The sequence below is a fragment of the Emydura macquarii genome, unplaced genomic scaffold (assembly GCF_026122565.2).
Source record: "Emydura macquarii macquarii isolate MOO-44397 ecotype Brisbane River unplaced genomic scaffold, CSIRO-AGI_Emac_v2 contig_2473, whole genome shotgun sequence".
NCBI lineage: Eukaryota > Metazoa > Chordata > Testudines > Chelidae > Emydura > Emydura macquarii.
This window is the reverse complement of record NW_027132610.1, coordinates 27,674,671-27,702,576: the sequence shown is the minus strand read 5'-3', so window position 1 is coordinate 27,702,576 and position 27,906 is coordinate 27,674,671. Positions and strand designations below refer to the sequence as shown.

General features: G+C 40.2%; 1 protein-coding gene across 1 annotated transcript in view; it reads right to left on the bottom strand.

Annotated features, from left to right (window-relative positions):
* PCDH17 (protocadherin 17) overlaps nt 1-27,447 on the bottom strand; it is a 95,922-nt gene extending 68,475 nt beyond the window's left edge. Inside the window, exons 1-2 of the mRNA XM_067563202.1 lie at nt 26,952-27,447; nt 22,399-25,842 (exon numbers count right to left, since the gene is read on the bottom strand). Coding sequence (XP_067419303.1) covers nt 22,399-25,005 — 2,607 coding nt within the window. The 5' untranslated portion in view covers nt 25,006-25,842; nt 26,952-27,447. The remainder of the gene's footprint in view (nt 1-22,398; nt 25,843-26,951) is intronic.
* Nucleotides 27,448-27,906: the final 459 nt, after the last annotated feature.

The following is a 27,906-nucleotide window of genomic DNA, read 5'->3' as shown; positions in this document are numbered from 1 at the left end:
ATATTAGATGTGACATTTTATAAATGTATCTTATTCAAGAGGCTCTGTAGAATGTTTGATTATTTATATCCCATTTCCATTCTTTTAATTTGTTTTTGTTTTGTTTAAACTGTCATTCTTTGGCATACCTACATGTGAATGTAAATGTTAAAGTGAATTTGCAATTCCTTTTTTAGTTGAAAATACTTTTTCTATGCCAAGTTACAAGGGATGAGAAAAATAGGGTTCATAATGGAACCCTAATTGCAATCTTAACTATGGAGCTGCTACCAAGAAGCTCCATATTCGAAGTAGCTCAATAATAATTTGACCGATTTTCTTCATATTATACTTAGCAGAAAAACAAACAGTTGGGTGTCATCCCACAATAAATCCATTGTTTCAAAAGAACACACACAATACTAGATAATCTATGTACAGCTGCAGAACTGAGTGTAAAATCCTACCCCTTCAACTCAAGAAACATAGACCTTTACCACTTAAGCTTGGAGACTTCATGTCAGTGATGAGCTACAGCAGGGCACTATAAGCTGCAAGCAGCCACTAGAGGGCAAAATCCTTATACACTCTAAATAATCATTGATAATAAATCCTAAACATTAAGCTTTAAGGCTGAGATTCTCCAAGGTGCCTAAGGGGGTTAGGTTCCCAACACACATTGATTTAAATTATTTGGGTGCCTAACTCACTTGGGTTGTATTGACAATCCCAGCCTAAATGAGCAGACATTAAAAAAAAAAAAAAAAAAATGTAACACTGATTAAAGTTGATACGAAACATTTTCATCAAACTTCATCTTAAATATTTTCACCAGCTGCATTAGTCATACCACTTTATTCTGCACAGCTGCAGTTCTAAGAAATGTATGGCTTTGGAAAAACCTAACCACCAGCAAAAAGTATTTTGTTGTACTCTGACTACCCAAAAGCTTTCTGTGTGATTAGCTGCAGATATTATTAGTGCCATACTGTATGCCCATATCCCTTGCTAATTTTTTAACTCATTTACGTGGAACACACTCATTTATACAGTTTTATTGACTGTAATGGGATTTTAATTATTTGAGTAAGGAGTACAGGGTAAGAACTCAAGTGACACTGGTATCACACAGCCAGAGTAACACAGTCAAACTTTAAGAAGAGTGAGTTACACCAGCACATAGTTCAGTCTTTTGTGTTTGGACGAGAAGGAAGATAAAAAGGCAGGCAAACTATACTCTTAATAAATGCTATTTATGTGTATCAGGATTTTAGATGTTGCAATTGAAGCAGTTCCCATGATAATTTTCATTCCTGGGAAATCTTTTATTGGTCAGCTTTTGTGTGAATTAGATGTTGAATCAATGTTTAAGAATCAGAACTGAACTTTCATTTTTCATTTTCAAAACTGTCCACAGAACCATTGCTTAATCAGGCCTAGTTGGAGCAGTCATGATGGAGCTCCTCTGTATGCTAGGAAAGTGTTTCTACACCAGATTCAAATATATTTGGGCAGAGAGCTGACTGCATCTCATATGTACTCAGTGGTCAGGATTTCCCATATATGGAATGCAAGAAGACAGTTGCTAATCTGAGGCCTGAAGTAGCCCATCCAAGCGGCTACATAAATGCACCATGGCCTGCCCTCCAACTGAACTGCAATAACCACCTTCCCACCAAAATCCTGCAAAGGTGGGTATACCAGTATACAAAAAGGGTGGTTACATATATCTTATATATGGGGAATTTAGAATTCTCAGTTTCCAAATTCACAACCATCTGACCCAGAAGTTTGCATGTTCACTGGCGAGGTTCTACTATTTAATTTTACAATGGCTATTACTTGCAAAAGATTAATTTGAGAAAAAGGAAAGGAGGAAATTGAGATAAAAAATAGGCTGAATATTAGGAACAACTTCCTAATGAGATCCGCTAGAGGGTTAGTCTCCTAAAGAAAGATATGGAAGTCCCACCATTTGAAACATTTTAAACAAGACTGCACACAACCTAGATGATATATTACTTACTGTGAACATTCCTCTAGTGGCAGGGAAGGATAGCCTTGCTGAGTTAAAAGGTCTCTTCCATTTCTAATTTCATGCAAGGGAGGAATGTGGGCACTGAAATCTACATTGGTTGAAATGAAATGTTTTTGATGTTTTGTGGATGAAGATTTCCATGGGTGGCTCTAGAATTTTTCTCCTTTTGGGAAGATTCTCAGGAGAAAGGTACAGTCTTTGGGATCCATCACATTTGTGGGCATCCACTATTCCCCAGGGGGACAACATAGGACAACTTCATGATACATGTGGAGTTTTCCCCCTCCAGAGCCACCTCCCTTGGATATTAAGACTGAAGAGTGTGATCTGGGCCCATGTTGGAAACATCAGTATATCTTTTATAGGAGTACTGAATTTCCAGAGCACCCTAAATACTGCATCTAAATTTTTGTGTGCACAAAATTCCACATTTTACATGTGCAAATTTGGGTGTTGGTGCATGTGTATAGCTTCCAAAATCACAGATGCACATTTAAAAGCTGTTTTACAAAATTAAGCCCAATATTACACAGTAATTCTGTAGACTGAAATCCACTATTAGTACATTTCTAATTAGCTTGCATAAGATTATTAGAAAACAAGACAGAAAATTCAAGCTTTCAACTTAACAGTTCTCCCCCTTGCAAAAATAAAAGTCTGAAAACAACACAACTTCAGAAAATTTTAGAGAAACACGATATTCAAATATTCTTGACAAATTGTGCCCAGAAATAACTGTCATATTAGAAGAAGATTTATTCTAATATCTAAAAAAGAAGACAAACATTAATCAGATTTATGAGTATTAGGCTACTAGAATATTCATAAACTTTCTCAGAATTACAAGCGCAAGCATCACATTTGCAAAATGTATGATTCAATGCAAGTCTATTTTACGTAGGTGTTCATACCTGAAACTACTATAAAGCAAAATGTCTTTGCTGACTAACACTTTTAATTAAACATTAGCAGAAAATGAAGTGGAACATCTCTCCCCTTTATCAGACTGCCACTTAATATCTAATTCAAGGATCTTCCAATTCTTTTCTTGAAAACCTTAATTCCAAGTATTCCCCCCCTTTCCCAGTGAACAGAGATCTTACCTACTGGCAATCACTTTGCAAGACAAAAGAACTGCTTTCTGACAAATCTAGTTTTGAAAGAGCAGACAATTGTCTTGATTTTGTTAGAAACTGTTTGTGTTCTACATGGTACAATTTTCCACAAAGAGAAAGAAAAAATTTCTTTGTAAATCTGATGCTGAGTGTGTTTACTTGGCCTGAAGACTTGGGTTTTTTTATTTCAGTCTAAAAACCTCTAACTTTACCATTAACAAAAGGCATTGGCTCAACAGAGACCAATGAGCTGTACAGTAATGAAGTATTTAACCTATTTGGAGGATAGAATTAAATAGTCAGATCTTTCTAGACAAATCTAGGAACAGTTGTCCTCTTATGTGCTATGCTGTCATTTCCTTCTGGAACTGCACCATTGAGGCATATTTTATACTATATATATGCATGGCTTGTAAAATGTGGGCTTCCATATTAGAAAATGTGCAGTGTGCTTATATGAATTTCCAATAACATATGACATTGTACAAAAGCACATTTTCATTAAGAAAACAAGATACCATAAATAAATAGGCTGCACATGTGAAGATATGTACCACCAGCCTCTGCTGTAGGGGTATTGACTGCAGTTGCTGGTAGCGTGCATTCCTTTTGCTTTTCTTTTGCCCAAAAGAAGCAGGATTCCTGCGGGGAAGCTTCAAACCTAAAGACTTTCAAACCTAAAGACATACTCACCTCCTGAAAGCAGAGAACAAAAAAAAATGAGTGGTATCCACCACTCACTCCATCTGATATAATAAGCTGGATCTGGAGCATCACAGATTATCCTGGCCAAATCAGTCCCCAATCTATGTATTATTATTTATTTGCCAAGTTCTGTCAATAGTGTATTCAATAAATCACCAGACACAAAAGAGGGAAGATGCTTTGCCCTGAGGAGTTTACAATATAAAAAGAGGTTTGCAGACAATCCCATTGACTTCAGTAGGAGTTGGACTGGGCCATAAAATTGGAGAAGCTAGAAGGAAGGTGGCACTTCTGGCCAGATTTTCCCCTAGCTCTTGTAAAAAGGAGAAGTGAAAGGTAGATGGAGAAGGGGAGGGAACAGATTCTGGCCAGACTTGCAGATGAAATTTAAAAAATGAGAGAATGCAACCTCTCCATGACCAATTTTTCCCCTCCTCACAGGGAAAGAAGCTCTGTCAGCAGAACACACCCCTTTTCTCCCCACCGCTGCAAGAGGAGATGCAAGAGATACCGTTTACAGTCAAATATCTCCACCTGAAAAAGAGGAGAACTGATGAAAGGGTGACAGCCTCACTCAGTCCATGACTCCTCTCTTAGTAAAGGCAAAATCAGAGGAAAGGCTGTGAAAGCCCAATTCTTGCTTCCCTTGGCTGCATAATGAATTTTTTTTTTTTTTTTTAACTAGGAGGTCTTTGAGATGCGAACATCTGATAAGAACATAAACAAGGGAAAAGTATTACGAAAATATTTATTTAATTGTAATATGACTTCTTAAAACGAACTTTTTTTTTTTTGGAGAAGGCACAAGAAATGCATCTAGAAAGACGTGCCAAATACCGCACTGTATAAAGAGCTCTGGCTGAAAATACAATAGCTCTGCTTCTGCTATCACAGAGCAGAATCAATAAATAAACATAATGAAATTCATGACACATTATTACATTACTCTGTATTGCCTCTATTCATTTAAAAAAGAGATGAGCGCATTTAAAATAATTCACAACATGCCAAATGCCTGTGAGCATTACAGCTGAGACTGATGTTTTAAGAGGTATTTGTGAAGTTCTTATGAGAAGCCTTGATATGACTTATATCAAAGTTAAGATGGCAGTATGGGAAACCAGAACAATAACTACTTCATTCTAGTCTACTAGTGTAGTTGAATCCAATATATTTGCACTGTTCACCAACTATATGTATTTACTAGAACCACGCTGTCAATAAAAACCACATTAAGAACCTCTTGAAGGAGCTTCCCTGTCAATTAGGCTGCAGATGCATTCTATCCTTCTACTTTTCCTGTCAATTTAATATACTGGATCATATTACCAGCACTGGTTTGTCAATAACGTAGATCTGAATCTTATTAACGGCATTATGCTGTCAATATAATCGGCTTCCTATTTATTGAGCTCCCCAGTATTTGGAAAAGCTGTGAAATGGGATTATAAGGTTATGTTGTGTACATCTGTCTCTACACTATATAAATATTTCAGGAATTTGAGCCCACTGGCTGAAGAAACACCTGTCTAATCACTTTTTTTCCATTACATGAACTTCAGACAACAGAACAGCATAACATCACTGAGAGGATATTAAATCATGCTCACTTATCACAACACGTTTCCTGCTTGTTCTAAGTAACCCTGTAATTTTACAAGACACTCTACCTGTGTGCCACACATGTAGAAGTGCTAGGGGATGTGAGTCTGCTATCCCCCCTGTGTGAGATAGCATCTGTGCCAGGAAAAATACAAGGAAGGCTATAAGACTAAGCATACTTTAGGAATGAATACCTGAAGTGCTTCATAATTTTGGTGCTTATTTAGCCTCTGTGTCATGCTGTATAATCTTGGTGCAATTGGAGCTTGTAAGTATAATTTTAGAGTAACATGACCCCCTGAAAATAATTAATAAGAGGTAGTAGTTCGTGCATAAAATAACAGTAAAAAGTTCAGCAATCCTCCTATTTAACAAAAGCCTTAATGAAGTTGAACATTAGTTGCTTTTTACCACATTCAGTATTAAATAACTACTTTGACTGGATTAACAGAATATACAACAGACCATTAAAACCTGATTATATTTTTTTTAAACTTTGCACACTAAGAAATTAATTGCATTAAAATGTACTGGGCATTGCTCTTATCAAATAAACTCTAACTTGAAAACCATGGTCCAAAATGTCAGTTAAAGATCAATTAATCAGGTTTCCAATTATATTTTCTGGTAGCAGATGGGTGCAATGAAACCTAATGATTGCATTTGAAATGCTTCGATGCATATTTTATCTATGGCTCTCACCATGTTGAGTTTACCTTAGCATTCCTAACAAGTTATTATGTTTACTACAATTAACTGACTCAGCTACAATTAAATGACTAGATGATATCTGTACCACTTTATCACTGTATTGGCTTACTCTGGGAATAGTCAATCCCAAACAAAAAGAGATAATACATCTTTGATATCAACATGGATACCAATGACATCCTAATTAATGTATTAAATGTTAACTCTGAAAGTTAAACCATTTAAAATCCTATATAAGCTGACAAAAGCAGGGATATGAAAAGTTAAGGACACAGGCCAAATTTTTGCATAATTTAAAAAAAACATTCTCCCTCCTCTGCCTCTGTTTGCAACCCTGCCTTGGAAGTGTAAAAATAATCTCTTTATCTTACGTTTTTATTTCTGTCATGCATACAGGCTTTACAATACTCGTAAATGCGGATCTGGGGGCATTTTATTTTTAATTTTGAACCAAATCCCAAAGTTCTTATTCAAACTCCACTGAAGCCGGTAAGTACTTCAGGATTTGCTCTATTCTTACTACTACTGTTTTCCTTTCTCTAAGACCACTCTAACATGTTTTAAGAGGGGGTGGGGGAAATCTATAAAAGCTGTAACAGTATATGGTAGCTCAAAATGTGTCCTTTTACTGATATACTATCTTAAACTCACAATATACAAATAGGTGGAAAAACAGACACATTCCTTTTTGGACTTATTAACTTTAGTCAGTTTGTATTAACACCTTAATTATGCTGTTTACATAGTCTGGGGCTTCTCCATCTCCCTCTAAAGACAATGGCAAAACTCACATCCAGGCCTTATCCAAAGCTCTAATAAACTAATCATAATAAACTGATGTTTTTTCCACTGTCTTCAATCTGCTTTGGATCATCCTTTTAGTTCAGCTGAAGCAGGACTGAGTCCTTACTTAGGGCTTTATATTCCCACGTACATATACACTGATTCCTGCAGAAAGCTGCGAAGGAGCAGGAAAAAGGTCACAATGGGCCTTTTACAAGTGAAATGATGGGTGAAGGAACTCCTGTACAATATGTTCTACTTCCCCATACATGCTTCCAGATGCCCTTCTCCATGGGCACATGGTTGGGGTTCCGTGGGTTTTTGAGGTGGTGATAGGGAACGGTGGTTGATCCAGGGAGCAGACTCCGTATATGACATGTTCTATTCCAAACCCAGCAAATTTCCAAATGTAAATCTGCACAGGTGTTAGCACTCTGACTCCATGCTTTGTCTCCAGGAGAAGTTTGTGATATGGTATAGTTTTAGACCCATGCTGTTAGGAGCAATGAGCAAGGCATTGGACCTGCCTGCTGTGATACTCATGAAATCTACAAAGGCAGATCTGGATTTTTCCACAGTTCTCTGGGTTGTCTTTTTCTTTAAGTCAGTGCCCTTCACCTGCTTCTGGTACTTTAGGAGTTGTAAAGGAGCTTTCAGAATATTTTCCTCTCTTGAAGATTTTCTCATAGCCAATCAGAAAATAATTTTTTAATTTTATTTAATCCCTCACTGAAGGCCATAAAATCTACATTATTTACTTCTGTCTTGGGTTACTACTTATTTAGGTTCAAGTAAATATTTATTTCAATATTTTTAAGCTGTTATACATGCACGTTGGTACATGGATATGAAGGTCTATCTCTATTCTCACATAGATATAAGTACCACAACCTAGCACTAGTGAGAGTCACATCATCTGAATATGGAAACATCTGCAGAACTGAAAACTGAACCCAAAAAGGAACACCAAATCAACAAATCTGATGGCATCACATGCCTGTGTAAGATACATCTGCAACTGTAAAATTTTGGGACAAGTTGATTTATTATCTGTGACATCAGATAAATAATTTAGGCTTGCACAAATTTAACAAGAGGTTATGTCCTTAAATAAATTTAGAACCATTACAGTCATGTACCTGCACATAAGCACTTTGTAAAATGCAAGTTTGAATCCAACACACCATTAATATAGTAGTGGTGGTCAAGAAGGCATTACACCATCTATGCCTACCCAGAAAGGTATTGCCCTAATTTCTGAATGCAGATCTTCCCACCATCATGCCTTTATCACTTCAGGGTTAGCCTATTGCAATGCCCTCTACACAGGCCTGTATATGAAACTGGAACTAGCACAGAAGGTGGCAACTAGCTTGATAAGTGGTATATTATACAGAAGACATGACACCTATGTTCTCCAACTGACATTTTCTATGAGCTTCCAAAGGTTTTGGAAGGATTTTACCTGTAAAACTCTAAATAGCTTGGGACTAGCCCACCTCAAACTGCCACTCTCTTTGTGATACATTGCCACAGTTGTGCAGGCTTTGAAACTAGATCCTTTTGGTAAAGAAGAGAGAAGGCAGCTGGAAAGGTATTCTCTGTAAGGAGCCTGGGATTCTGGAATGTCCTCCTCCCCCATTTCAAAATAGCATGGATTTTTGTCAACTCTCCAGGCAGTGCTGCAGGGCCCATTTATTTCACCTGGGGATGGAAGACTGATGTATAGGCCAATATATATGATTGTTCATATTGGATTGTGAGCAGCTGCTTAGTAGGAAGGATTGAATTGTTGGTTTGATTTTATAATTTGGCGCATATGGATGCTTTAATCAAAATAAATAAATCGACTGATATTGTGGTGTGATGCATAAACTTATTTTTTCCCCATGGATTTTCAATGAATGGGCTGCAAAGGCTCCAAGGAAGCCATTTCAATCTGGTGTGATTGTGACAATCCAAGTCCGAAAAATGCCCATGAAACCACAGTTAAGAGTAGCAAAACACACAATTCTTCTGACTTTCAAAATAATCCAAAATCACAACAGCAACAACAAAAATAATTACACACATACGCACATCACATGCACGTGAAGAAAATGGACAGGTTAAGGTTCCTTAAATTGCTCTCCCTGAACACTCAAAAGGCACTAATCTATAACACAGGCTAATGCTGCTCCCTGCAGGTGGACTCATGAGCTCATGTGCAGAAACACTGACTTCAACACAGGTTTGATTTGGAGGCAAGAGTTCATCTGCACAAAGCAGTTTACAGGCTATGGCCTAAGCACCAAATCTGGAAGACACCTAATCAAACAAGAACTTTGCTCAGGTAAGTAAAGCTTACTAGACTTGAATAAGACTACTCACATGAGTAACTCAGGTTCAGAATCTGGCCCTCACTGTCCACAGACAATCCACTCTAGAGAAGCATGCTAGTTTGTGTGCTATTGTGGACAAAACAAAGATCCTGTTTGAAACCATCAGTATTTTCTACAATCCTAAAGGCAATATGTGGCCCTCAGTTCACACACACTATTCCATCAGTGTTATTATATGACCCTAAGAATAATTCAGCTACTGCACCAAAACTAAACATATTTGTTTGTTAAAATCTGGTCAGGGATAAAATAATAACATATGTCCCAATCCTGCTTCTACTGAAGTCAGTGGCAAAACTTCTAGCAGTTTCCCATGCAAGCAGAATCGGGCTCTCAGTCCTTGCCTGAGACCTTATATGTCAAGTTTCAACTTGGAGAGAATTTTTATGGCAGTGCTACAGAATCCTATTTCTAGAGATTTATAATAGAAGTGCTGACTTAACCTTAACCACAGCATTACAAACGGTACCGGTATAATAAGTAGATATACCAAACCACTAGCAACCCTAAAAATTCACAAAGTTCAGACAGACCCTGGCAGGAATTAATCTGCCATTTTCACATATCTGCCCAAGGGAGGTATTGTAATTGCAAAAATTTACTCTTAGACTGCTGAGACTCATAGTAATTATGTTTCTTTTTTTAACAGAAATAGCCACAGGTGGTAACAAATTGGGTTTTGAGATGGGGAACTGGGCATGCATTCTAACCCAATTTACTATGTAATTGTCTTGATTATAAAATACTGAAGAAAACCTATTGCTCAAAATTTAAATCAGAACAAAAAGTCTCCTTTAAATGTATTCTCTACTCCTCTTGCTACTCAACATGGGTACCCATTTCTTCGTTTATCAGCAAGAATAACATAACTGCAAGCAATCCATAATAGACCTTTGCCAATACCAGCCAAAATACCTGCAGCTTGCATTCATTTAACAGGAGCAGTTTTCTCTTGTTTTAACTTCATTCAAGGATAAACAGTAGCTTTACAGAGCAGGTCAAGTTCTGGAAAGCTAGCCACTAATTGTTAGTTGTTTTGCCAAAAATCAAAGCGCAGGGGATACAGGGTTGGTGTATAATTTTTAAATGAGCTGAATTTAAAGTTCTGTCCAAGATTCTGGAAGTCAAAAACAAACAGGCATTTAAAATTAGTTACTTTACTTCTGAAAAAATCTTTATTTCATGACAGTCACATTATTGGGTTAATGAGATTTATGCTGTTGAAGAGGCAACATATATACTGGTGGTCAATGAATAAATAATAAAACATATCCATCCAGTTTGTTTTATCACTATTCAGTATTCTATTCTACCAGACCTGAAAAGAAGTTACAGGTGGCTTAAACAGATAGAACACATTTGTGGACTTACACAAAGAGAGGACTATATTTCAAAAGAAACATCATAAAACATTTTGTTTTCCTCCTTTTCTACCCACTGCCTACATGGCTGACTTATTTGTTCCTTACCTTGAAGCTGTGGGGATGCAAATTACCATGTGTTTTTAATACCTAATGCTGTTAATAAAAATGATTTAGTGCTGATTATTTCACATTCCACATGATTTATACCTCCTCTTCATCATTATTCTCAATACTAAAGGTTGATAGTTGGATGCACAGTTTTAAGCAAGATGTGTTACTGCAACTATGCAGTAGAAAGGGAGGCCCTTCCTTCACTATACTTTTGCCCCAGGAAAACATAACAGAATTTGCTTCTAAATCTGATGCTTTCTTATATGTTGCAAGAGGGTACAGACTGACAACACCTTCTCCAGAACTGTTCTTCACAGGTCACGCAATACATACAAAAAATCCATTAAAGATGCATTGTTAACTAGCACTCTTTTCCATTCAAGCTGTAGATATCTCTTTCTGAAACACATTGGTCCTCTTCTCTACCTACCAACCAACCAACCACACACACACACACTCTTATTTTCTTTGAAGTGTGGCCTAGATATTGAAACAATTTCTAAGGTTTCTTGATTGCCATTTTTTAAAGCTTTTAAATCCACTATTTCCCAAGCACTCTAAATTCCACTATATTCTTATTGTCATTTGATCCAGTGAAATGATGAAGAGATCAGTAAAGAACACACTGGGTACTTTACAGCTGTGGCTGGATAATCTTGCTCATGATCATCAAAGCAGGATTGTTTTTATGATCTTCAAATCTGCATATCAAATTACACAAGTGTATGCAAAACAGCAAAAACTATCAAATATTCAGCCATCAGGATTATCTCAATAGAGTACTATAGAATGCAGTTTGAGGCTAAGTGAAATGAACAGCTTTTGCAGCTTGGATTCAATTCCGGGAGATGCCACAGGGAAGGATGCAGATAATAAAGAATCACAAATCCTGGGTCCAATTCTTTATATGGTTACACACGGGAAACTTCACTCATAAATGATCCCATTTAATTCAGTGGATCTACTCACATGAGTTATAATACTTGCTGAATAAGTGTTTGCAGAATCAGCCCTTTTGACTCATAATACTAGTGCAGTTATTCATGTCTAAGGAGTTTGCTTTTCATAGGTCTTGAAGTTACTCAGAAACAAATTAAGGGCATAATCCTGATCCACTCAAATTCATGAAAAACCTCTTAACTTTGTGGAAGTAGGATCAATGCCCAAGTGCTGAATCTGGGGTGCAATAAGAAAGCTATTTTGTTCTTTTATGGCATTTTAGAAAACAAATAATAACAATAAAAGACCATTTAAGCTAACAATTTTTGTCTTTTAGAGTTTTATGGCAACCTTCTTCTAAATAAAATGATCTTTACAGTTTTATACAATTAAACTTCTGGCACTTATGACACTTCCTAATGCAATTTTGTGTACTCTCGCTTAGTTTTTATTGGATTGTAGTCACAACAATTCTATCCATAAGTAGTTGCTTAGCAATCAGTAATGATCCAGGCAGAAATATAGTAAGTAAAGGTATTGACTGACATGCTCTATGTTTTAATCACAATGTTCATTAAAAACAAAAAAACCCACGAAGGAAAGTTGATATATATACAAAGGAAAATGTATAAATAAAAGACTAAGTATTACTGTCTTTAGGAACAAATTATTCATTTAAAAACTACAAATTGTGATTCACACGTCAGTTGTGTATAAAGATCCTTAGCTGTTATTAAAAATACATTAAAATCCTTCAAAATTTACCTTTTGTTTTTAATTCAATTGTCAAGTGTGCTCCGAATGGTTTTAAAAACAGTATATATCTACAAAGCAAGCAAGAGTTTATAGCTTTGAAGACTTGAAATTGATTTTTAATGCACCAGCTTTCAAACACTACAAAGGCTGCTCTCCACTGATAAAGACAGTAAACAAGAAATAGTCCTTTAAATGTTCTCTTTAATGTTTTTCTTTAATTAAAAATCAATCAAAAACATTGCAAGTTTTTAAAAATGTTTAAGGTTTTTGACACACAATGTGTTCAAAATAAAATGGAAACTTATGATTTTGCTACTTTTGTTTACTTGTGCTGTTTTACATTTTCTTTGCACTGTAAACATTGGTAATCAAGAAATAAAAAACACATAAAAATAGTTTATCACACAACACAGCTATTTTTATTAAACAGAAACATAACAAAAATAAGATAAAATAAAACTAGATGTTATAAAATACTGAAGCAAAATGCTTTCTAATACCTTTAAATTATTTTAATATATTCCTTTCCTCTAATCAGACCAAAGCCAATTTATGTAGATTAGTTACATCTAGAGTCTCATTTATCCAACCTGTATTTATCCTTTGATCACAAAGCTTGTTAACTTAAATGGTCTTTTATTGTTATGATTCGTTTTCCCATAATTATGCAGTTTAACTGCCTGATTTTTTTCGAATAAATATATGCAAACGCGCCAATCATATTCAGCAGTGTTATGCTGGATGCTCAATGAACTGTAAGAGCCATTTCAATACAATAAAACTGTCTGGAAGTGTTCCAGGGCAAGGACTGCAAATACCAGTAATCATAGTGTCACTAGGACTAGAACAGGCAAATGTAAGTGTGTCACACATATATCAATACATTGTCTGAAACACTGTCTGAAACTAATTTCACATGTCTATCAGTGAAAGAACTTACAACGAATCGATAAGAGGTTCCATCCACACAGCTGAAATTCTGCATTTATATCTTGTAAAAATTCTCTCTTTTTACACTTAGAATTCTACTGTCCCATGTATTGAGGCAGGAGCACACAGTCACACACAGCGATGTCACTAAAGCCTTTTTTATTAAAGATCATTTATTTTAAGTAATCAGAGGACATCTCCTTTACCACATTAAATTGGCAGTAGATCATCATAGGACTGATTAACTTTAGAGTTGAAAGAGACATCCTCTAACTGAAAGTGAGAGATGAACTGATCTTTATACTGTCCTGTATAGGTAGCACCACTAACTGGTTGAAGCTATTCAGTAATAGAAATAGATGCTTCTGTTGTGACCTTAATAAAGCATGAACTGAATCCTGCAGCCTCTGGGATTTATCTATCTGTTTGGGAAAGTGTGGAAAGCACTGCCTAATATTCTGATTAACAGGTGTAGATGTACGAATCTGCTCACTCTTGAGTGTAATACTTAATAGTGAAAATTTTATACAAAATGCTTAATACAGAATGTATGCAATTCTGACTCCCATCACTTCAAAACTATCAGAAAGCCCAATCTACTAGTTTCTCCATCTTCCCCACTAAAAAATAAAATGGTCCTTACTCTTAAACATGATACTTTCTCTAAAACAGATGTTGCCAGGCTCTCTCTGGAGCTTTTTCACATCCGTGTAAGGGTCTGCATTCCTATGAGAGGCGGATGTTACTCATTCCCTACCTTTTGGTACCGTCTCATCACGAATTTTATCACTTTTGTTTGTACAATGTAAATGCCAATATGACTGAAAATATAAAGTTCTCGAGCTACCTTCTGGAAAAAAAATATGTCCAAAGTATTCTCTTCTGACCTCCTGACACCAAAATAATGCTTCTGTACTACAGTAGAACCTCAGAGTTACTAACACCTCAGGAATGGAGGTTGTTCGTAACTCTGAAATGTTCACAACGCTGAACAAAATTTTATGGTTGTTCTTTCAAGTTTACAACTGAACATTAACTTAACACAGCTTTGAAACACTATTATGCAGAAGAAAAATGCTGCTTTCCCTTTATTTTTTTAGTAGTTTACATTTAACACAGTACTGTACTTTATTTGCCTTTTCCCCCCTCTCTGCAGCTGCCTGATTGTGTACTTCTGGTTCCAAATCAGGTGTGTGGTTGACTGGTCAGTTCGCAGCTCTGGTGTTCATAACTCTGAGGTTCTACTATACTAGTAGAGCTAAAAATGGAGCTGTGTTTCTGCTCTGGTCAATAAATCATTGTTTAAGTTCCTTTCACAGAAAAGTCTTAACTGTTGCAAAATATTAGTAGAGAAAGTAGAGTTTTTCCTTTCATCTAATATAGGCAGAAACTCCTCAAACTTGAAGAGTTTGTTACCTCCAAAAAGCAACACGCTGGAAGTGTTCTTTTAAAAAACACACACACTTCTGACAAGTTACACAGACTGACATGGATTTGTATAAACACTGCCTGAAAGGGATTTGGCACAACATTTTTACGTTTGCAATAGCAGTAGTGGAAAGAGATGTTAAGTGTGGCCTTTTTAAGGTGAAAAATTGCAAAGTATCTTGAAATTAATTCTTGGGGAGAAAGAGTGGCTATAAAGAGAAACTGCTTTTTCATATGAAAAAAATCCATGAAGAACTGATTTAGGGTCCATTTCTGCAATCCTAAATCAGGTAAAACTCCATTTATTTTAATTAACTTTTTGCCTGAGTAGCAACTGCAAGATTGGGTCCATACTTGATTATTTGTAAGTGAGATCTGTAAATATTTTAAATGTATATAGTGACAATTTTCCACTATATTTGCCACATTTAAAAAATAATAGTTTTTGTATACTGGTTTAAAACAAATGCCAATATTTGTTTTGATAGTATAAAAGCAAAAAATGTTCCTTATGAACAATTCAAAGGGAGTGTTAGATTTCTCTGACCTTCATATTATTTCCAGCTCAAAACTTAAATTTGGAGGTTAGTCCTGCTTTGAGCAGGGGATTGGACTAGATGACCTCCTGAGGTCCCTTCCAACTCTAATATTCTATGATTCTATGATTTATTTACCTGCCATAGTTAAAAAAAAAAAAAAAAAAAAAAAAAAAGTTAGGTTGAAATCTCCTCAAATCTTCATTAGGAAAAGATTCTGCACCTGTGTGCACAGGCTGCTCCCATTAATATATATATATGACCAACTTTCGACATCTACTATGACAGATGATTTTTAAGGCTGGCTTCTAAAAGTAAAGGGCGAAATTCACCACCTTACTAACATTAGTAGAAGGCTTGCTCTTGCATCACTGAAGTCAATGGGAGTTATACTGTTGACTAAAATGGGAGCTAGATCAGGCCCTTGGTGTGGAGTTTGAATACTGTAGGATTATTTGCAGAGTGAGACAGTACTTAGTGTAAGGATGGCATAATCTAGGCTAAAGTTATTGCTATACCAAAAGTTACCTGATCAAGGGCTCAGTTGTGCAAACTTTATTCATGCTGCTACTCACATTCTCATCTGAGTTCTCCAAGTGAAATCCATGGGACTACTCATATAAGTAGTTATCAACATGACTAAACAACTGTGCAACCCGTAATAGTCAATGAGAGTTTTATCCAAATAAGGACTGCAGAATCAGGCCCTTAGTCATTTATTTTAACTTCACTAACGTTTTTCAGCTCTTATATGTCTATTTTAACAGAAAATAAGTCATACAGAGCCCTTGTTCTTCTTAACCAACTGGTTGACGAGGATTTTGATTTTCGAGGCATCATTATTTTTCCCTACTCCCAATATTTGCATTTCCTCACTCTTAATTAGTCTCTCCCTCTGCAATTTTCTATTGTTTAACTCTGTAATGTTTAACCCCAAAATCAATTTTGGAATATAGGGCCTTAGATTGATCTCACATACATCTGCATAGATCAGGCACAACTCCAGTGAAATCAATGGAATAACACTGCTGTAAAATGTACTGGGAAGGAAGATCAGAATCAGGCCCCAGTGTCTATGACAGACATGGTATAAAGAAGGGGAGCCTGATCCTGCAGCCATTACCCACGTTAGTAATCCCAGTGCATACTACTGTGGGATATGGTTGCAAGATTAGGCTATAAAGCACATGTACTTTATAGCCTAACAGTGTTATTTTCAAACAGAGTAGCTTTAGACAGAAAGGAAATATTTATTGTGCAAATATAAAGAAAAAATCCAATTCTTCAGTTCCTACAGAGGCAATACTTGTATTGACTTTAATGCACAATGAAAAATAGGCCTAGAAACAATAGGAATATGTATAGCATAATTACACCCAATACAATATATATCTACAAATCTCAAACATTTAATAGGGTTATTTTGCATTATATCTAAGGCCTTACTTAACTCATGATTTTGTGGAAATTGCAGATTCTGCAATATTAAGCTTCCATCGCAGTTTTGACAGCGGGAGCCCCGCCGTGCATGGGGCTGACAGTGGGAGCCCTGGCTCCAACAGGGCTGAGAACAGGAGCCCCCGCAGTCAGTCTCAGGTAGCCACTGTTAGCTCTGGCCCCCACCCTCATCACCAGTCAGTCGACAGCGGGAGTCCCCGCTCTCAGTCCCAGGTGGCCATAGCGGAAAATCACAGAAAAGTTATAATGTACTTTATTACCACAAATAATAGGGTCCATTATTACTTTTCCACAATTTTCCATGGCTTGTCTACAATTCAACCACAATTTTTTGACAATCATCCTGCAATTCAAGTAGGGCCTTAATCATAATGCCTCTCAGCCAGATAGCTCTGACATGAGATCAGATGTCAGTCTGGTAATTTTTTATTTAGCCTTACAAAATATTGTTGGTAAATCCAAATGCCTGGAAATATAACGTCCAAACCTGCATGCCTGCAATTGTGCAGAACTTCCACTGACTTCTCCCACATTCTTCTCTCAGTGCATGTCCTAAACATTCACTAGCTCTATTAGGAAAATCAGCTTCCGCATCAGAAGAATATTCCCTCTTTGCAAAGGATATAAAAACCAGACATAATGCGAGTCTTTTAAGATTGGAGTTTTCAATGCTGGGAATGAATGCAATTTGTTTTTTAATTATTTCAGTTCTCTTTATAATGCAGTGTCAGCACATTTCCTTCTGCAACACTGCACACTGAAGTTTCTTAAAGCAAACAATGGAACAATAGTATATTGGAAGACATAACAGCATGAATACAGCTTACGGGTTTTTTTTTTCCTTGAAGTCTATATCTTCTTAGATACTGCTAGACACCTGGTGATGAGGTTGCATTGGGACTTGACAGTAATCTGTTGACACATTGTAAACATCAGGTGCCTGGAAGTATTAAGAATGATCTGCACTTTATCTTAAAATGTTATAGGACTGCCTACTACAGCAACTGTAGTGATTCCCACCTTGATAGTTCCTTGTAAAATGGTCTCTTTCTTTTCTTTTTTTTTTTTTTGTTCAATAAAAACTGTGACCACAGTTCCCCATTCTGTCTCACTTGATATATTTACAAATCTCTCCACACTACATCACAAGTATAATATAAATATTCTCTATGATCATCAACACTCCTTGCATATGTAGATAGTTTTCTACACTACTGTCATGTCACTTTAAAGAACCTATTTCTGCAGGTTTCCCTTTATCCATCCACTCTTTCATCTACTGGAAACTTGAAGAAAAAGAAATTGTGGCTTGTTTGGCAGCAGTACTATTTGCCTGTTTCCTGTTAGCATGAATTGCTTACACACTTAACTACAGAAGTCTTTAATAGGGCTGAATATACATGCACGTACTTGTAGAATACAACCCTATTTATTACAAGACACAGGGGTTGGAGGGAAGTTTGATTTCATCTGGCCATGAAATGTATACCTTTTGTCTTCTGTGTGAGCCATTTATAATTTTGGTTTTGTAAATAAATTTTGTTTGTGTATATAAACATATACTAATACATTTATGTCTAAATATTTAAGCTAAAATATTAAAACCACTATTCTTTATTATAGGATGTTTACAATGTGCTGGTTGAATTGTTAAATAACAGCGAGACGTGTTTATCTACAGTAGGCATCCTAACTGTCTATTCCTTGTAAACTAATAGTTTTTATATGTCATCCTATCAACTGATTAATCCATAGAATATACATGGCCTGATTTTCAGAGTTGCTGAACACCTGCACCTCTCATAAAAATCAATGGGTGCTGAGTTCTCAGTGTCCCTGAATATCTATCCAACATTTTACACATACATAATACAGGAAATTTGAAGGTTTGCATTATTATGGCACAGAAGAACCCCATTAATTCACATTAGTTACTTACACACCCATTAACAATGACTTACATTTATTCACAAGTTAGTGAATAAATGGACAAACAGTTAAAACATAAAACTAATGCATTACAAAATGTACTTAATTTGGGTGAAGATTATGCCACCTCATTCATACTGAGCAATGCTTTACTTAGCAAGTATTCTCATTGGGCCAGATTTTGATATACATAGTCACTCTAAGTAGAACCTTCCTCAAGGTATCCATTGACTTTGGTGTGACTACAAGTGAGACAAGAAGCTATTCACAGGAATAAGGGTATCAGAATCTGACCTATTGACTTCAGTGGGACTAACTCCAGAGTAAAAAGGCAAGAATGGGAAAATCTGGCTCTCATTGATTAAACAACTGTTGTCTTGATTTAATTATTTATAACTTTTTAGTAGCATACTAGTTAATGTAATTTAATGTAGTATATATTTTGTAAATATACAAAATCTTAGTAGGACTTCACTAGAGAACTGTACCATTAAATAGTTGCTGAGAAGCAGGAAGAGAAAGAGAGCTGTTCTGTTGTGGAAATTAGATTAGGAGATTAATGTGGTTCCACTATACATCTATATTAAAAAAAAAAAAAAACCAAACTGAATATTCACTAGAGAAAATACTTATATAATAGTTTAGCTTTCACCTACTTGAAGCAAAGAGCAAATTGTGCATTTTTCATTATTTAATAAAGATGGACCATAACCCAGATGTTTGGCAACTAGCTCTTCCTTTTATTGGCTACCTCTTTTACCTTCTCACAGCAAAGAAACAGATTTTCTAGCAATGGAACCGGATCTACTGGATTCAGATAAAGAGCCTGATCCTGCACTCTTTGCTCAGGCAAAACGCCCACTGACTCCAATGAGAGCTTCAAGGAGCTAGAAGTTTTAGAATTAGACTCAAAGTAGCTTGTGCGTTCTGATTTTAAGTGCAGAGTTTATATCTAGTTTGGGGTTGGGGAGAGAGGGAGGGCAAAAGAACGTGCAATTCAGTTTTTGTGGCATGTAAAAACTTGTAGCCAACTGTGGTGAAGACATGCAACTTTTTTCATAGTTCTGCTAATACAAAGTCCTGATGCTTAAATCTTGGGCCTCTCCTAAAAAGGACCCAGCAACTATGGCAATTGCGTATTTGTTTTATGATTATGTTGTCACTACAGTATTAAATTCAGAATCACTAAACTAAATTTGATCGAGCTTTCCATAAGTAAAAGATAAGTGTTTTTAACCCAGTAGCTGAGCCACATTGCTCCAAAACATGATGTGAAGATATTCAGGAAAACACAATGTTAAATATTAGGTATTCTGGTTCATGCTATCAGGAATTACAGTTAAGATTTTCCACAGTCATCACAGCAAACCTGTCACAGAAACCACAACACACCTTTTTTAAGGGAGGAAATTCCTCTTTCAGTTTTATATAGATCTAAAAAAAAAAAATCATGATTGATATTATACAGTGAACACTGTAAAAAGGAATAATATTTACTATTGGGATTTTACGCTACAGTTGAATCTTTACTATTCAGTAGCATCAATACATGTATTAATTGCTTTATATAGACAGTACATGGTTGCAAGAGAATATCATTTTCTAAGTTTTAGTAACTATTACATTTGTCACTTGGAAAAAAAAGTATTTTTGTATTCTGACCACTTCATTTTACAGTAAAAAAATTATATGACTTAAATAAGTGTCATTGGAAGTTATTTGTCTTTTAAAGCACAAATTATAAATCAAATTATTTTTGGTACTGCCCTAATCTAATAGTCTTCCTGAACTGTCACTTTTTGTTAAATCAATTTCAGATTTTGAGTACTGCTCAACCACTTAATTGGGAACAACACAAATTCATGATAGGCATACAATGAAATGGTTTCTGTTGCACAACTCAATAGTGGGTTGAGAAATAGTTCACTGTGACCTTATGCACAGGGCATTTTTCTGCCGTTATTAATATATACAGCTATTGGTGGATCAATTATTGGCCACCTCTCTTTAGTTTAGAATATTAGATGTCACTGGAAACTAGTAAATTTGATGTTCACAAAACTGCATCATATAGAGAAGCCTCAAATACATTATGAATTTCCTTTTGATACATCAAGTGTCTACAGTGCAACTTTTTACCATTAGCTGGGAACACAAAATGAGTCTGTGTCAGTTTTGATACACTCAGCTCATTCCCCTATGACTCAGAACAGCATATTAGGAGAACCACAGGACAAAACAGATACGGCACTTCAGATATATTTAATAGTCATTATCCAGAGCCTGCATTCAATTAAAACCTTAAAAATTGCTTTGGAGCATACCTGTAACATTTGAACATTAAGCCACACTAACCCAGGAATACTTTAAATTAGATCAATCAGGGCCAAATTCTGCCCTCAGTTTCATGATACAAGCCCATTGCTTCCAAACACATCATTTGTGTTTGAACTTCAAACCATACTATGTATTAAGCTGGTCTTTTAATTAAATATTAAACTCAATCCAGTGGCCCAAATTCTGCCATCACTGGCATGCATGAAAGTCACTAGGGGGATGGGTGTAACTGAAGGCAGAATGTGGCCCACTATTGCATTTTTCTAAAATGAGCTTTGATAAAAAACAGAGCATGTATGTCTTTTATATAAAGCAAGAATCAATACTGATCCAGGCTACTGGAAATCTGACTAGTCATTCTGTTGATTTACAATAGGATTTGAATTTTATTAACACTTTGCGGTGGGGAACTATCACATACATTTTAATCTAGTTAACTAAGCAAATTTTCCAAGCTGAAAGTTTTATTGTTTTAAGAGAAGAAGTAATGAGGCCCCAAATTATACTGTTCTGTGTCAAAACTTTTTTAAAAATTATGTATATACTAAAAAAGAAATGTAAAAAATTAAAAACATACATCTTGGAAATAGCTTATATTTACATACAGGATTGGAGGGCTATATACACTGTTCCAATAGATTTCCTGGGGGCGGGGGAGGGAAAACAGTGTGTCCTTAGTGTGCACAGTTTCTGCCATGTCCTGTTGGTTACAGCAGCAGACAGAACTTCTTCAAATATCCCCTCCCCATCTCCACCCCAAACAAAAGTACAATGAAACCTGTAGAAGAAACCACCTTTATTAGTCATTTGCAGTATTGTAGCCATGCTGGTCCCAGATTATGAGAGAGACAAGGTGGGTGAGGTTACCTTTCCCAAACTTGAAGAGCTGTGTAGCATGAAAGATTGCCTCTTTCACCCATAGAAGTTGTTCCGATATAAGATATTACCTCACCTACCTGGTCTCTCTCACCTTTGTTAAGCAATTCCCATTTTAGAAGACTAACCCAAAGTATCCCAAACATATTAGATTCGACTGTGTTCTCACATACACCAGCTTTACACTGGAGTAACTCCATTTACGTCAGTGGAATAACTTTTGATTTATGCTGGTGACACCAGCATGAGAACAGAATCAGACCCCTCAAGTACAATCTGCTCCACCTTTATTTTAATAAGTCCACCTCCCTGAAGTGACTGATTTTTGTTGGTGCCTTACAGCAGGTTTCATTGCAGATAAAATGTAATGTTTAAACCAGCGTCTAAAGTGAGGTCCAGGTTATTCTAAAAGTCTCCTACCTGAATTATGGACATCCGGCTCGAGGGAGCCTCGCTGGCGGTAGTCCCTTGCCCCGTGAAACTGGTGTGGCAGCCCACATGTCCCTGGGGCACAGTCAAGTTGCTGGAGGCAGGTTTCAGATACATCACCTCGGATCTGGGTGAGCTAAGGGGCAGACGGGTCTGGTAGTCAAAGTACATGGGTGAGGTGGCCAAGGATGGGCTGCTCACTACGTTCATGACATTGAGGGGGCCCCTGCTGTCCTCACCCTCACTGGGCACCAGCATGATATCATTCTTGCTGATCTTCTTCTTCTTGCCCTTGCCCCCGCCACTGCCGCCTCCGCCTCCTCCCCCATTGCTGCCGCCCCCTCCTCCCAGCTGGGGATGGCTGTACTCGGCGATGCGGCAATTGTAGGTGCGGATCTCCTTGTTCTCCCGCTTGCACTTCACGGCAATGGTGATCATGGCAGCCAGTAGGATAATGGAGACAGTACTCAAAGTCACAATCAAGGGCAGCGATAGGTCCCAGTGTGGTCGCCGATGCTGCTCACCATTCACCCGTGGCTCCCCAGCTTCAGGCAGGGGTCCAGCCAAGGCCCTGACAATTAGTTTGGCCACGGCTGAGAGGCTAGGCTTGCCGTGGTCACTGACCTTCACCACCAATTCGGCCACGGGACTGAGCTCTTCCCAGTATGGGTGCAAAGTACGTATCTCACCACTGGTGGGGTCCATCTCAAAGAGGTGCTCCTCATTGCCTTCGACTATCTCATACGTAAGGCGTCCGCTCTCCCCAAAGTCACTGTCCAGGGCATGCACGGTGCCCACGGGGTAACCCACGCCAGCATTGCGTGGCACCTGAAGCTCTGCGGTGTCGTTGATGAGGGCAGGAAGAACGATGAGGGGCGCGTTGTCATTGACGTCGAGCACCGTGACTCGCACAGTGGCATTGCTCTCACGGTGGGGTGAGCCCGAGTCCTTGGCCAACACGCGGAACTCAAAATGCTTGGTCTGCTCATAGTTGAAGCTCCGCAGGGCGTAGATGGCGCCATTGGTGGGGTTGACGGAGACGTAGGTGTAGATGGAGACGTCGCCCACGTGCCCAGGCAGGATGGAATAGGATACGGTCCCATTCTGGCCCAAGTCTGGGTCCTGGGCCAGCACGGAGCCCAGGTACTCGCCAGGGATGTTGTTCTCAGGCACCTGTAGCACGTAGAGGCTCTTGCTGAAGCGGGGCGGGTTGTCGTTCTCGTCCAGGATCCGCACCGAGAAGGACTTGGTGGAGTTGAGCGGGGGACTGCCCCCGTCCCGGGCCACAATGGTCACATTGTACTCGTCCTGCGCCTCGCGGTCCAGCGGCCGGTCGGTCACCACCGTGTAGAAGTTGTCGTAGTTCTCCTCCAGGGCGAAGGGCACCGTGCCCGACCCGCCCCCGCCCAGGACACGGCACTGCAGCTGCCCGTTCTTGCCGGAGTCGCGGTCGGTGACCCGCACCAGGGCGATGACGGTGCCCGGCGGGGCGGCCTCGCTGAGGGCCCCTTGGCGGACGGAGACGAAGCCGATGGCGGGCGCGTTGTCGTTGCGGTCGATGAGGCGCACGGTGACCTTGCAGTGGGCCGGGATGGGGTTGGGCCCCAGGTCGCGGGCCTGCACGTCGATCTCGACCAGGCCGCTCTCCTCGTAGTCCAGGTTGCCCTTGACGCGGATGAGGCCGCTCTGGGGGTCGATGCTGAAGAGGTCGCGGACGCGCTCGGGGGCGTAGCCGCTGAAGGAGTAGAGCACCTCGCCGTTGGTGCCCTCGTCGGCGTCGGTGGCGTTGAGGTCGATGACGGCGGTGCCCAGCGGCGCGTTCTCCGGCAGCTCCACCACGTAGGAGGCCGCCTCGAAGACGGGGCTGTTGTCGTTGGAGTCGATGAGGCGCACGTTGAGCTGCACCGTGCCCGAGCGGGGCGGGTCGCCGCCGTCCAGCGCCGTCAGCACCAGCGTGTGGTGGCTCTGCTCCTCGCGGTCCAGCGGCTTCTGGATCACCAGCTCCGGGAACTTGGTGCCGTCGCCCCGCGCCTTGACGTCGAGCGAGAAGAGGCCGAAGTCGTCGCGGGTCAGCAGGTAGGTGCGCAGCCCGTTGTCGCCGGCGTCCGGGTCGTGGGCGCTGGTGAGGGGGAAGCGGGTGCCCGGCGCCGCGTTCTCCGAGATGTCCATGTCCACCTGGTCGGAGGGGAAGGCGGGCGCGTTGTCGTTCAGGTCCTGGATCTCCACCTTGATCATGCAGATCTCCTGGTCGTTGGCGAAGACCTCGAGCGACAGCTGGCACTTGGCGCTGCGCCGGCACAGCGCCTCGCGGTCGATGCGCTGCTTGGTGTAGAGCAGCCCGTTCTCGCCGTCCACGTCCAGCAGGTGCGGCGCCGAGTTCTCCAGCACGCGGAAAGTCGACTTGGCGCCGCCCCGGCCGCCGCCCCGCTCCGCCGCCGGCGGCCCCCCGCCGCCCGCCCCCGCCTGCAGCCGGGCATCCCGGCCGATGTTGCCGATCACCGTGCCCGCCCCTTGCTCCTCCGGCACCGAGTAGTTCAGGTTCTTCAGAGTCAGGGCAGGAGCCCAGCAGAGGAAGAAGCAACAAATGGAAAGGTACATCCCCGAGCCAGGTGCGGGGGGTGGCAGCTGCGGCAGCAAGCGGGTGGCCCCCCGCGGTCCTCTTCCTCCGCCGCCGCCGCCGCCTTATTCCCTGCTCCGGGTCCCGATCCCCACCCCTTGGTTTTAAGTTGCCGAACCTGTTGCTCTAACACATCTGCAGAGACACGGGCTGCGGGGCGGCAAATGGAGCATGTAGCTCGCCGGGAGGGGCGAAAGAGCGAGAGGAAAAGCAGCCTCGGCAGCGCTTCTGCGGCCACAATCCCCGCACGCTGACTTCGGCTGTCCAACTTCAGCTGGGGGGGGAGGAGAATCCAATCTGTCTCTTCTTCTGCAGACGGATCCGAACGAGGCGGGGTAGTTGGTGTTGGGTTTCTTTAATATCCGGCAGATTTACCAAAAATATTTTTAAAAAAAATCATCATCAGCGGCGGCGGCGGCGGTGGTTTCCCAGCTTGGTCCAAACATTTTTTTTTTTTAAAAATATATAAAAGGGAGAGGCGGCTCTTGGGAAGCAGGACCGCACACAGACAACGCTCATTTGCTGCTCATGGCTTGTGATGCGACTGATGGAGTGGAGGGGCGGGTAGGAGGAGAAGAAGAGACAGAAGGGGAGGGAAAAAAAAAAAAAAAAAAAGAAGAGTCTCTCGCCTGTGTGGAAGCCCGCTCCGTGTGCAGCGAGAGGCAGTGAAATGTCTGATTGCACCGCGGGGTTGTTGGTTTTCAGGGAGTGTTTTGCTGCATTTAGAGATCTAATCTTGCATTGCTTGCGGCGGCGAACTGCATCTCGCTGCCATCGGTATTTTCCCCCCTCGCCGTCTCCTCCACGCTCACTCTTTCCTTTCCGAACAACAAAAAGAGGGGAGGGAAATTGCAGTGTGAAAACTAGTGTCCGGATTTGTAGTTTCCTTTCTCTCCCCGCGCCACCAGCCTCCCTCTCTTCCTTGGGGGGGGGGGGGGGGGAGAAAAATTAAGAAACCCACCAGCTGATCGTCATCGCTAACGAGAGATTTTGGTTTGGTTTTTAAATCACAGGCTGTGCTCAATCAAACGCACACTTGGGTTTCTTTAAGACAGGCCAGTAGCCGCCGCCACCACCACATCCTCTCTCTCTCTCACTGCGTGTGTGTGTGGAGGGGTCTGAGAAGCAGCACTTTTCTCGATGCAGTTTAATTCCAGTTTGCTTTTCTCTCCAGTCGAGAGGAAATCAACAGGCAACCCAGGGCTGGACGCACAGGTTAAAAGAAGAGAGCGGAGGAGGGGAGGGGAAACAACCCACCACACACACACACTCTCTTAGTCCCTCGCTAAAAGGGAAACAAACAGTCTCTGCATTCACAGTGCTGCGCTGTCAAGTGCCTCTCTTTTCTTTCTATTCAGCATCTCCTTCCAACGACACTGCCTCCTAGTCCTCTTCATTTAGGGGGGGGGAAGGATCTTGGCGATGAAATAAAAGAGGCAAATATTTGGCTCGACAATTCTTTGAGAACAAACCCAATATCATTCAGTGTTTGGTGTCATGCATTTTGCCGTCTTTTCAAGCTGTGATAGTCTCTCTGGGCATTTTGGTATATGGGGAAAGCGCGGCTGCAATGCTAGAGGCGTTCACTCTGAATGATTTACCTTCCCCAGTGATATCCTGTAGAGGGATATATCGGGAGGGGGGGTTAACATTTTATTTCAGGTCGCTTTTAAGAGCCGAAAAGAAATGATTGACACATCCAGAAATGCAGGTGTTTCAATCGGCTGGCTGCGTCAGATCTAGCGGAACAAATCACATTCACTATCGCCTCATGTTCCTCCCTTCACAGACATTAGTTGCAGCTTCTTCCTAACGCTTCTCTGACTCACGCTATAGACAGAAAAATCAGACTCATATTTCGGAGGAAAAAGAGAGAGAGGGGAAGATAGAGGGGAGGGGGTGTCTGTTCCAGCTGCTTTTACTATACCTCTTTCTCCGGGAGACTGAGGATCAGGAAAACAAGGCTGTTATCCACTCACGGGCACAGAGGCGCGTCTGTCTCCTGCTTTGCTGAGTATTTTTATTCACCTTTCCTCAGTGTTATGTGTGAAACACCCAGAGATCTTGCACATTAAAGGGGGAAAAAAGCACAGGTTCCCATTGAATTGCTCACAGCTCTAGTCCCGAGTCTCAGTTCTGTACTGGGTTTTTTTTTTTTTTTTCCCTCCTCTCTCTCCTTTATTTGAGTCCGGAGTCACCGTACACAGTTAATTCTGCAGTCTGTAGTAGAGGGATTTTTAAAAATTCTTCTTTCGGTCTCACTGATGGGTAGCCCCTTTCGAACAGGCATTAGCCAACGTTAACCAGACCATATGCAAAAGGTATGTCGATTTCAGAGAAAACAGATCCACATCACAAGCCGTCCGTAGGTAAGTGGAGCTTTGCGAAAATTCAACAGTTGGAGCACTGTCTCTCAGATCTCCCCCCCCCCTCCCTCACTGCAGCATTTGCTGGGTTCCCAGCCCATTCGCTCTCTCCCAGTGCCTCTTGCCGACTGACTCTATTCACCTCACGCCGCTGCTTAAACATAGATACTGATTCCCTGCCAGCCAATCGCTGCGGAGGAAAGGAACCTGCCTCCGAGCCTGGCCTCCAATGAGAATCGGTGGAAAGGCTTGGGGAGGCGGTGCTAGAATCCCCAGTGCTTTGGTGTCATTGATTAGATCAGTTAGATTGGGGACTAACAATGTGAGAAGGGCTTGTTGCTTGTAAACTGCAGTGTCTCGTTTCTACACACTGCAGCGTCTCTCTGGCATTTTTAATTTTTTGGGGGTAGAAATATTAACGAGTCTTCGGTGATCGCTGAAAATAAAGAAAAATTGGGACCAATACTTCCATATGCCAGGCATTAAACAAACTGTAGTACCGGCGTCTGGGGATGA